The 12,126-nt window shown below is 42.9% G+C and overlaps 2 protein-coding genes across 4 annotated transcripts; both read left to right on the forward strand.

Annotated features, from left to right (window-relative positions):
• The first annotated feature begins 1,008 nt into the window (after positions 1–1,008).
• On the forward strand, positions 1,009–9,871 carry tmprss5 (transmembrane serine protease 5). Of its 3 annotated transcripts, XM_037467684.2 has the most exons (14): positions 1,009–1,139; positions 5,090–5,225; positions 5,921–6,056; positions 6,204–6,284; positions 6,756–6,869; positions 7,237–7,372; positions 7,581–7,694; positions 7,787–7,830; positions 7,987–8,149; positions 8,296–8,480; positions 8,763–8,861; positions 8,959–9,101; positions 9,198–9,350; positions 9,669–9,871. In XM_037467684.2, exons 2-14 carry the CDS (start codon positions 5,223–5,225, stop codon positions 9,675–9,677), a joined length of 1,380 nt encoding a protein of 459 aa, XP_037323581.2. In that variant the 5' UTR covers positions 1,009–1,139; positions 5,090–5,222; the 3' UTR covers positions 9,678–9,871. The 3 variants fall into 3 exon arrangements, with proteins under 3 accessions (XP_037323581.2, XP_037323563.2, XP_037323572.2); XM_037467666.2 differs by having other exon boundaries at positions 9,198–9,871; XM_037467675.2 differs by having other exon boundaries at positions 8,302–8,480; positions 9,198–9,871.
• An 8-nt stretch (positions 9,872–9,879) lies between these two features.
• pih1d2 (PIH1 domain containing 2) lies at positions 9,880–12,072 on the forward strand. Its single transcript, XM_037467717.2, has 5 exons — positions 9,880–10,305; positions 10,623–10,749; positions 10,826–11,056; positions 11,186–11,460; positions 11,613–12,072. Exons 1-5 carry the CDS (start codon positions 10,123–10,125, stop codon positions 11,745–11,747), a joined length of 951 nt encoding a protein of 316 aa, XP_037323614.2. The 5' UTR covers positions 9,880–10,122; the 3' UTR covers positions 11,748–12,072.
• The last annotated feature ends 54 nt before the right edge of the window (positions 12,073–12,126 follow it).

A 12,126-nucleotide genomic window follows, 5' to 3' on the forward strand; every position in this document is an offset into this window, starting at 1 on the left:
TTTCAATTCTCTTCACTTGGGTTTTTCTCTATGTTTAGGATTTTTTTTAAAGGAACTTCATTTATCCTACTTCTTAAGACCCATTAGACGTTCTGATTTTGCCATTAGTGGACCCTAGGTTACCCACATCCATTCGGTAATCACTGATCTCACTCTTCTCTCCACAGTCTCTATGGTCCTAACTTTTCACTTTTACAGCTTTGGCCTCGTCAATTATCATTTTAATGAAGACAACGCTGCTGATCCCTCTGGACGGGGTTTATGTGTCAGCTGGGAAACTCGCAAACAGCTGGAGTCACTCCTGGCTCCGTGGTGACCTCTGATGGCACTCTGCCACAACCACAGCTGGCCTGTGCTTCATCCCAGATGTGAGAGGTGCTAATAATCAGTCCATTAGGTCTGCCACTGCTTCCCACACAACGCTGCGCAGGCGAAACCTCTTATTGTTACTGCCAGCCTTTACTTTGCCTTCGTTTCCTGTCCTTTGTTCTGCATTTCAAAAAGTCAATGTTTTACTGTGTAATCTATTTACTTTATATGACTTTATATAAACGCTGTCGGCCACATCCCAGGATGCAGTCTTTTCTGCTACATAAAATGATGCATCTCATCCCGAGAAGAGCTTCTTAGGACTCGACAGGATGACAGAGAGTGCTACAATGATGTAAATCACAACATTAACCTAACTCAATCATTCAAACTGCAATTTCAGAAAAGGCTCTATATTTGTTTCCTTTACTAAAAACAGTTGTTTATTTTTTGGGGGGTAAATTACAATGAAATTAACTAACCCTATCTACTCTGTCTATTAGGGCACTATTAGATTCTGTGACAAGTCCAGTTACCGATGGGTTCTTGCGGGGTTGAACAAGCCGACACGCACATACTTCTTGCGGTTCAGTAATGCTTGCTTTATTGTTAATATCACAATACATCGGACTCCTTCCACCTTCTTCCCCCCCCTGCCGGATCGCCACTACTGTTTCTTAAGGGGGGGGGGGGAGACAGAATGAACCTAACCTGATGCAGCTGAGGCCAATTACGCCTCCACCTGGCAGAGTTCCCTGAGCTACTCCCCCACTCTGCTCCCTCTGCAGCCGAGCCAAACCCAGCCAGCCACCGCAGATCGTTTTATGGAGGTACTTTGAATATTTCCTAAAATACACATTTGTGAGTGAGGAGTAGTAGCTGTGTCATAAGTGGGGTTATTTGTCTTGCTCAAGGGCATTTACAGACTCAACAGCAGTTGGAAAAGGTGTTGGAAAAGGCTTTGGATATTTCAACCGTTTAGACGGGAAGCGTTCTTTTAACCTTCCAAAAGAGTTCCTTTCCTTACAAAGAAATACATTTAGCTTGACAGTACATGTGTCATTTTTACTATGTTAAAAAAAAAAAACACTCCCTCCACCTTCAGTCTCCACCCTGCCTTCAGTGCAAGGCAACGCTCAGCGGTGGAGCAGATTGAGTGGGAGCCACTGCTAATGTTATCTCCTCTGTTTAATTAGAGTGAGCGTGGTGGGCAGCTAAACCAAACCACATTACCCACCATCTGGTCAGGAGCAGCCCTGCTCCTGTACCCACCCTCGCTATCATTAGCCTCTACAAGACAAGACACAAACACATACATGGCAGCTATTCATTCATCCTGCCACTTTCAATATGGACACAACTGCATTCCATTTAGCCGCTATGATGAAGCAGCACAACGTCATCATCAGACCTGTCGTCCCTGTGTTTTTGTCTACTTACACAAAACAAAATATAATTTTAAAATACTAAAAAGAAAAATGTTAGAGATTATTAAAGCTACAATTTGCCTGCAAACGTTCTGTGAATTGCTATTTTTCTCAGGCATTGCTCCACGTCTCTTTTATCTGTGACATATTGCAATGTTAATAATGGATAAGTACTATTCATCCATTTAGAAGCCACGATCACAAATTTGCTGAATATTTGCTGAAAAATTGAGCTTGAGTTCTTTTTATTTGGTCTTCATGTCATGTTTCCTCTCAGCGGATCTTAAATTAAAGTCCTTCATCTGCCACAAGAGTGCAGTATGCTACCAAAGATAACCACCAACCAATCAGGCCTTACTGGAGCATGGAGGAGGGAGTCTGGCAGTGTGTGTGTGCGTGTGTGTGTGTGTGTGTGTGTGTGAGGTTTACAGTTGAGAAATGATTGTGTCAGGACACTGCACACATGCCCAGCCGACAGCCTCGGCCATGCTTTGGCAAATTCAAATGTCTGTTGTGTATTCATTTGAGGTAAAAGATATTCACATCATAGGAAAATGTAGCTCCAAGATGCAAATAATTGTCCCCCCTGCTGTAGTTTGGATACGTCCAAGGATGGAGGATTAAATCTGACCCGAGCCCTCAGGATGGAGCGCCAAGCTTTAAAGCTGATTTTACATGGTGGCCAAATGGTGGAATTAAGATTTCTGTGTCATTCACGCATCAGAGGGACCAAAAATACTTTTTCTCCCCCGTAGACTTACTTTGGGAAAGAGATGTGTGTAACTCATGGACCAATTCATTTGAAGGGAAAATAACTTCCTGGAATAAACACTTGTTATTTGAATCATTGGGTCCAAAGAGGTTTTAAAATGCACTAGTATCTGAATCCAGCTGGATTCCTTCTCTTCCTCTTTGATGTGACTTTATAGTCATAAAGGAAATACTACTGCACGTTTTCTATGGGCCTGTTCATCACTTGTCAATTCTCTATTTTATTAAATGACCTGTCAAGCAACTTTATAATGATACATTCCTGCATTTTGGTTAAATTTTGATGTTAAGCCAACCTTTTGCTGACATAATCAACAGAAGTCACTTTCATATAATCAGCAGCAGTGGAGCAACAGCTTATTTACTTGCAGATAATTTGTGAATTAAGGTGTCTGTCATCTTGGATTTGCATTAAGGATAGAAACAAGGGAAACAAATATTCTGGCTTTTGGGGCTTTGAGGTAAAACAACACACTTACATCCTCCATTAAGCCCAACATTTTTTGTTTTTGGTTGTTTTCATTTGTTTTTATGTACGGACAGAGAAAAACCTGCAGATATAGCGTGTTGATTAGGCATTGTAGCTGTCTATTTTGTTGTTGGGTACAGACAGTTAGCTACTCTGCTTATCCAAATACAAGTGGTATACATCACTCAGTACCAAAGTGAATGTTATTGCCCAAAATAATGAACCGTTCCTTGAAAAAAAGTAGAAGAATTTGTTTGAAATACATCCAGATGTACATATTTGGGACGTGAGAGGTGGTGTAATGGTTACTCAGACGTATATGGGATAGGATATCTGTGGGTATTCCAACCCTTAATGGCAGCCTCTGCTGAGAGTTCGTGGCCAACAGCATCAAAGGCTCAACTTTCATTGATGAGTTATGAACCCTTTAGTGGGCGGGACTTTGGCATTAAGGACGTCCCTTTTTTCAGGCTCATTTAAAGCTGAATGTGGGATATCCAATCAAGTTAAGTTCTAATTTTTAAGGTTTGGACACTTAGATGCAAGTACACACATGGCTGAGATATAATCCTGCTGCACGTAACGGGGAGAGTGATTCACCCTGTGAGCAGAGAGACATCCGAATCCAACCTGGGCTGCAGCCAGCCTCTCCACAGGGGGCTGTGTTACACCAATACGTGACGTCCACAGTGGGCCTCTGTCACTCTGCGACACCGTGTTAGTATACTGTTACTGTTACTGGAAATTGTGTTGCAATCAGTGCGTTAACATCAAAATAATGACATATGTTGTATATTTTGTGTCAGTGTCTCGTTCCTTATCCAGACATTTAATCATTGAGATCCTCAAGTAATAGCGGCCTATGTTGTCGTGCAATATTCATAACATTTAAAGAGAATAAAAATTTAAAAAAAGTTAAAGAATGCTATTATTAAAAGTACTTGGCGTTGTTTTTGTATATCCGTTGCTTGGTTTTAAGCCAAAAAACAAGAACCCATGAGGGACAAATAACCACAGTGGAAGAACTGATGAGTTACATAATTATCCCCGGGTGATAATGGATTCATACGCGGCCAGATATTTTGTAACAAAGTGATGGCACCTCTCAGCTAAATCACTGTTAACTGGCTGTCAGAGAAGTTTCACCAGAAGAGGGAGACATCAAATCCCTTTGAAAATTAATTAACAGCTTCTATGTTCCCTTTTCTCTTTGTTTGCCTCCTACAAGAAACGATTAACCACAATGCTAATTTTATCCAACATTATTAACCTCACAACCCTAGTGATATGAATTTTTGGCTGTTGCGCCGTCATTTGTAATTTGCAGTGCTGATTTTTCTGTGCTTGGCAGCCAAATAATTTGGTACGGCTCCTATTAGATGAGACAAATAGATCTGAGCCATTTGTTGGATTCGCATTCGACAGTTGGACAGTTGGAGGAATTTTCTTCCTCGCAGCTGTTCTGTTCACCTGGACTCTGACTAATCCCTCGCATGCAGGAGATTCATTTACAACCTGTGTATCTTTCTCTAATGTTTAGACATGTTTATATGTCTAAAAATGTCATCACAATTGTCAAACAGCACATCTGAGTTGTTAATTATTCTTAGTTAGTTAATTAATCCATTTTAAAGCTCCTCCAGCTATCCTTTTCTGCTATACCTAAAACAGTGATGACTTTTCTGGTATTCATAGAAACAGTCTGGTTAAAAGGGTGACCCGAGAGGAGAAAGCCTCATCTGTCATCAGGCAGACTTCATGACTTCATTTTGTGCTTGAGTGTTGAGAGGCGATCGTTTTGGGTTCCGAATGACGGGGATTGACGTGATATGAGGCTTTTCAACAATCTGCAATAATGACCTTTTCTCCGAATCTACCAACTGTCAGGTAATAACATGTCTCGGCTGAAACGCACAATCTTTTGGCACAGGTAAAAAGTGTTACCTAGCAACACCTGGTGTTCTATCAATAGTCAGCTCGGAGGTATCTCTGGAGATGCTCTCCCCTACAAAGACCTGGTTCAGCTTGCTTCGGCAGGCCCCATGACCCCCCCCTGGACAAACAACAGCCTCATTCACTGCACTGCTGCTGACCTCATTGTCTCTTTGTGAAGGGAAAATCCAGAGTTGCATTCTGTTAAATGGTGCATCAACGGCAAGCGGGACGGACCTCTCTGCCTCCAGCACAGGCCCACAGATGATCACGGATACCACTTCCTTTTCCTCAGGACTGTGCCCGAAGAAAACATGGTAAGAAAGACAAAATATTCAACACAGCTCGCTCCATATCGTGTGCCACCCTGACAACGACACCTCACTCACACTGTCACCTGCACCATCCCGAATTACAAGAACGGCGGCTGTTTCACATGTAGCTTTCGCTTCAGAGCTGTATCACACTTCTTTCTGTCACATTTTAAAAATAAGTTCATGTGCATCCAATGACCCACGTCGCGCAGCTGTTGAGAATTTCTTAAGTGCTCTTGCACTATATGCAATTCATGCCAATTAATTATCCAGAAATGCATGTTTAGCTACACTCAAGTGCCACAGCAACGCAAAAGAGCAGATGTTAAGGCATTCATTCAGATGGATTTTGTTCTATAAACGTATAATATCCCGTCTGAATCTGTGAAGAGCTCTCATACATTGGATGTAAAAATCTCAATGTGTCGCTTAAAGTAATAGCCTCTTCAGCTTTGGGGAGTAAGCCCAATACAAACACACAGCATCAGGGGTGATACAACTTTTCTGAGAAAATGAGCAAGAAGCGTTGTACGAGATGTAGAACAGACTTCAAATAGCTAATTATACTTTGCACACTAAAGAGATGTATGAAATAAACACACACACAAACCTTAGCATGTCTACTGCTCTGGCTCCATGGATTTGACTGGCAACAAGCCGCAAAACAAGGTCTGACGTGCTAACTGTACTTCTTGTAGAGTCTTGATGGAGACCCGTTGTCAGTGATGGACAACCCGGCTGCTGATCGCCATCCTTTTCATTCAGAGACAACAAGCGTTGCAGCTGCCCAGGGAGTCTGGGGCTGCCTGAGAGGGACTCACTGCACGGGCCACGGTAAGCTTCTGCGGCGCAGCCACCCGATGGCCATGGCAGCATGACACCAATCTTGAGTCGCCAATGCACATCAGCACAGAAAGCTGTTAAAATATTTTCATAACTGGGGTCCGGAGGCATTAACTGCAGTCCTAATTATTGCTTCAGCTCACAGGCTGGTGAGGCTGCTGGCAGCAGTGTGTGCAGTCGGACTACTGGGAGGCTTAGCTGTAGGCGTCTGGTTTCTAGGTGAGTCATTGTGTTGAGACAGAATCCGTAAATTAGCGCTGCATGTTAGCACGTGTGAACTGTAGCCAGGAACAGTTGAGACCAATGTCTATTCATAGCATCTAGATATGGCTACACTGACTTTTCCAGCTCACAGGAGAGCTTGGATGATACTGGATTTCGGGGGTAATATGAAATCAGCTTTTTTCTTATTGGGGGTATTACTAATAAGAACTGTGCTCATTGTTTGTTGTATCTGGATAAGACTAAAAAATTAAATAACAATGTCTTCAGAAGCACATTTACCTGTTTGAGAAGCTTCTGGAACAGTCAAAAATATGTCCATGTCCATGTAGTCATTCTTTTAGTGAGTTTCTTTTCTTGTCACTGCCCCCCCCCCTCCTTCCCTAATCCCTAATTTAGATAATCTGGTAACATTTAATCAAATCAAACACCTAATTACTGTTTAATTACATCTTTATCTACATGTAGTGAAACTGCTACTGAGGCCTTCCTACTCGCAAAGTCCAGCGGGACTTGGGGACACAAAGGAGACTTCTTTCTGCAATGTGACTGAAGATAACTTTATCTCTGACCCCAGGAAAGGTCTGTGTTCCCTCATCTCTTTCTTTGTTAGGAGACCGCCATTTGTTGCACCGATTCATGAATTATCAGTGCATGCGTGTGTGGTTGCATATTATTGTGCGATTTATCGCAGTGGCTCATGGTTCACCTTTAAAGGGATTTTTGAGTAGAAACACTAGCAAATTCAACAGCTGCTTTTTGTTGCACTGGTTTACTCTGGAGAGACGCCCATTGACTGACATGTTAACATCGCACATAATGATTTGTTTCTATTGACCACATTAGCACGGATGCTCGTGTTTTGCCTAATCTTGCGCCACTCGTGGAGTGAGGCTTGTTGTTCACGGAGAGCTCGTCTCCGGAGGGATTTTCAATCAATCAGGTTCAGTGTTTTACAGGATCAGCCCAGAGAACTCCCTCCTAGAGATACAGCTGGGGAACCTGCCCACCTGGCTACCAGTGTGCTACGAGAGGTGGAACTCCTCACTGGGAACAATGGTCTGCAGACAGCTTGGTTCTCTGAGGTAGGCATGTGTGAGAGGGTAACTTCCTACGTCACATAACACAGCAAACAGAGACTGGAGTATCCGCTCACTAACGTTTAGCCTGTTCTTAGCGTGCTTTACCCAGGTCGCAGGCTCGGCTGGTTTAGGATCTGTCAACACATGAGTTGCAATCTTCCTTCTGAATTGTCTTAACACTTACTGTTTACAATTTGCATATTTTCTCCAGACTGACCGAGCATAAAGGAGTGAATCTTACGGATATTGGGCCAATCTATAATGATGGCTTCATACAAATTACCTCAGGACACAAGAGCAATCTGGAAAATATGTGGCAAGTCAGGTGAGGCACTTTGTCCGACACCGACCTTGTGATGCGGAGAAAACCATTTGCTCATTTTGCATCATTAGTTACTTTTTTTTTTTTTCCTTTAGGGGGAACTGTATCACAGGGAAGGTTATCGCTTTGCAATGTTTTGGTGAGCAGCATTCAAACTAATACCGAGCCCTATAGCTCCATAAAACACACTTCACAAAAAAGCTTCATATCAGCGACAGACAGAGAGAACAATCCCACTTGCTACAGCACTCTCTGACCAATCCAACTCCTTTTTGCTGAATGGATTTCTGAGTAGAGTGTGGGACACGAGCAAAGCTGCCCAGGATAATCGGGGGAGTCGAAGCCACGCTGGGCAGGTGGCCCTGGCAGGTCAGCCTCTACTACAGCAACCGTCACACCTGCGGAGGCTCCATCATCACCAGTCAATGGGTAGTTACAGCCGCCCATTGTGTGCACAAGTAAGACAGCTGACCTTACTAGCACTTTAAGGTCTGGGGCTACGCTCCAAAGAGAATAATCAGTCATTAATAGCTGCACCAAAGTGGACACACAACAATTCTCTCTTGTAAGTGTCTACCTTCTCTTCTCTTCTCTCAAATGTCAGCTACAGGCTACCTCAGATATCCAGCTGGGTGGTCTACGCGGGCATCGTCACCCGTAGCTCGGCTAAAATGGCTCAGCATATAGGATACGCTGTGGAGAAGATCATTTACAATAAGAACTATAACCACAGGAGCCACGACAATGATATAGCCCTGATGAAACTGCGGACACCGCTGAATTTCTCAGGTGAGTGTGTGTGTGGGGGGGGCTGTGAGGACCCAGCTCACAAGTCTGTGGCAGTTGATTTCCACACAGGCTTATTACACTAAGAAAAAGGTGGTTGAAAGTCTGGTCTTGACCAGATGGAGAGGAATAAACAAAGGCACTATGAACAGAACAGAAAATAAAAACTAAGATGTATTTCTTCTTCCACACATTGCTAATTCGACCAAAATCAACTCAAATATCAAAAACCGAGTGCTACATTTCTGTATCCAAGATGTTTATATGAATGTTCCCTTTAACTAGACACAATCCGGCCCGTCTGCTTGCCTCAGTACAACTATGATGCTCCAGACGGGACACAGTGCTGGATCTCTGGATGGGGATACACACAGCCTGATGGTGGTAAGATGCTACTCAACACCTTCACTGCAAGTCCTATTCACACATGGTGACAGAGATTTTTGCCAGAGCAGCGTTAATTTCATATCTTCTCGATCAGTTCACTCCCCTGACACTCTGAAAGAAGCCCCAGTTCCCGTAATAAGCACAAAGAAGTGTAACAGCTCCTGCATGTACAATGGAGAGATCACACCGCGGATGCTTTGTGCAGGATACACAGAAGGGAAAGTGGATGCATGCCAGGTCAGAGATGGGTTTTCAAAAACTTCTTTGCAGGGTGTTCTAAAGATTCTCTCTTAAACCATTTGTTCGGGGTGGTGTTTGTGCCTACTCCTCCAGGGGGACAGTGGTGGTCCTCTGGTTTGCCAGGATGATAATGTGTGGAGGCTGGTAGGGGTCATCAGCTGGGGGACAGGCTGTGCTGAACCCAACCATCCAGGAGTTTACACCAAAGTAGCTCAATTCTTGGGCTGGATCTATGACATGATTGAGGTAGACAGAACGTTTGTTTAAACTGATGGGGGGTCATTCTTCTGTGCCATTTGCACGTACGTTTTTTTTGTTGTTGTTGTTGCTGATAATGCATCTGTTCTTCTGAGTAAATGCAGGATTTTTTACAAATAATAATGTGGTGCTTTTATGAAAAAAGGGACGTTTCTCCCTTCACTGCAGACAAATCTGAGAGTCCATTACATTTCATACACAGCCATGAATATCACCAGCAACGGGAAGGATTTGAAAAATGGAGCCTATAATAGATTATAAGCACACGTGTTGCACTGATTGCTCATAATGTATTTCTTCATGCAGAATTACTGAGGAGGAGCCATGAAGAACAACACCACGCTACTATGTTTGAAAGTTGATATTTTTTACTTTACATGTCCGTTAAATGATGTACACATAGAGACGGGTTAAAAGACATCAATATCCATTTTTCTGTTATATGTATTTAATAAATATAATCGCTCTTTTAAAACCGTGTCCGTGTTTTTCTTGAGTAGCGGTAACTACCAGTTTCCATAGCAACGGGACAAACACAACACAAGACAAGCTAGCGTAAGCTGCTAGTTAGCTAGTGGCCAGAAAGCGGACAGATTCTAACCGAGTTGTTATTAGAGCCTGACTCAAGAAGAAAATCCATTTGGATCACTGTAGACAAGCTGTTTTTTTTTTTTCGAACTTCAGCTCGCTAGCATCAACTGACGTTACCTAGTTAACGTTAGTTATAACGGCATACCTTAGTTAATTAACGCGAGTTACGATGTCGTCTCCTGGAAGTACAGCGGATGTTTTTCAGCAGGTGAACCAGTTCTGGTCGATTCTGGATGATCTTTCTCAAAGTGACCCTGCTGCATATAATGAGTTCATCAAGAAACAGATGAAGGAAGGAGCGGAATTTTGTGCACCTCCTGAACTGGACTCGTGTTTGTGCACTGAAATACTGGTAAGTGAGATATAAATAATCACATCTTTACTTACGTGCTACAAAGTTATTTTGCTGATAAACATTAGAAGTGGGGACGAAACGTGTTTCAATTAGCTGCGTTGGGATCTTATTTGTCACAGAACCTGGTAAAGGCTCCATATTGATAAAAGCAATGATAATAATGATAAAGCAAATCAAATATTTTCACTAATCAAAATTTAAATCCACCAGTAAAAAAAAAAAATCTCCATCTACCCCATCTGTCAGAACTGTGTACGTTTATAGCGTAGAACTTGGGTGTGTTTTGACAGGCAGCACATCTGTGTCCTCGACAGGAGCCGAAGAAAGGGTCACTGTACATCAACATATGCAGCTGGAAACGCGTGCCCGCGCCCCGAGATCCCAGCATGCCTTTGCCAGCGTGTGCAGGACAACTGGAAACTGACACAGATGAACGTCAAGGTAAAGCGTTTGGCTGTGCAGCATTACAAGCTGTTACATCAGACGAAGAAAAAAATGCTGTGTTATTCCCCCGCAGGTCGGTACTCTGTGCTGGATGTGGCATTCAACCCTGCAGTGCTACAGGAAAGTAAGAAAGACAAAAGAGAAGTACATAGACTGGCCCTGGGCTTTGCCCAGCAACAGCGTGCGATGAGTTTATCGCAGCACTACGCTGTCGTCAACTGCAGCCCAAAAAGCAGCCCGCAGGACGTGCAGCGCCGGCTTGGGTATCAGCAGTGGCCCAACACCTCAAGCCAACCGGACATAGGTAGAGCGATATGTCTTACACGTCAATAACCTGCTACAAGCCCTATATGAAAGAACTATTTTTCTGTAGTTGTATCATCTTTCACCTTCGACCAGCTTTTTCATAAGCCTTAATGTCCCCTTTTTATAGCTACTCAGAACCCTTCTGCCCTTCTTCAGCAAATCTCGTCTCTACGGTCTGAGAATCAACACACGGAGCCAGCAGGTCAATTTATACCCAGACCTGGAGAGCACAAAAAGACAAATTTGATCCAGGTCATCTCAACTACATTTGTGCAGCCTGAGAAGCCAAAGCATCAACTTGAGGTGAAGACCGATACAGTCGGAAGTGCTCACAGCATGGAGCTGACCGTGGATCTGCCAAAGGTCTGCTCCATGTCGGAGTGCCAGCTGAGAATCTCCAAGGTCGGTGGTTGCACACTCCCTTGGAAAAGCTATGGTGAAGCACTTTAGAATCCAGTTTGTGTCATTCCATTGTTGAATTTAATAATAAATACATAAAGCTCTTTCTACATTTATGAGTCAAACTGTGGGCTGAGTGTATTTTTCTCTTACAGGACGACGTCTTACTTGAAGTGGAGGACGTCTACTATTTACTTTTGGAATTCCCCAGAACTGTGATTGAAGACACTGCAACTGCCATTTTTAACAAGAAAACACGAAGGCTTACTTTAAAAGTGAATGTTTTTTAACGAATTGACCATACGGAGATACAAATAAACACAGACCTTACTTGTCATGCTGGTAATAAGCCAAAGAAACTGCGATTGTAAGGCTAAATTCTGGCACTGACAATACCTCAAATTGAAAAAATAAAAATAAAAAATCCTGCTATGCAGCGGGAAAAGACTTTTGAATGTTAAACTGATTTTCTCCCGAATCCAAATGATGTTTTTACTGAAACAAATATTCCTCTGTGTCCCTTAGTGCTGTGTGGGTTGATCTGCAACAGCAAATGTAATTCTTAACCCCAAAAAATAATTGACATAAATAAAAAAACTGTGGGTTGTGTTTATAAATGTGTGGGTGTATGAGTGGAGGTGTTAATGGCTTTAAGCTGATGTACAATGT

The sequence above is a fragment of the Pungitius pungitius genome, chromosome 3, assembly GCF_949316345.1.
Source record: "Pungitius pungitius chromosome 3, fPunPun2.1, whole genome shotgun sequence".
Classification (NCBI taxonomy): Eukaryota; Metazoa; Chordata; class Actinopteri; order Perciformes; family Gasterosteidae; genus Pungitius; species Pungitius pungitius.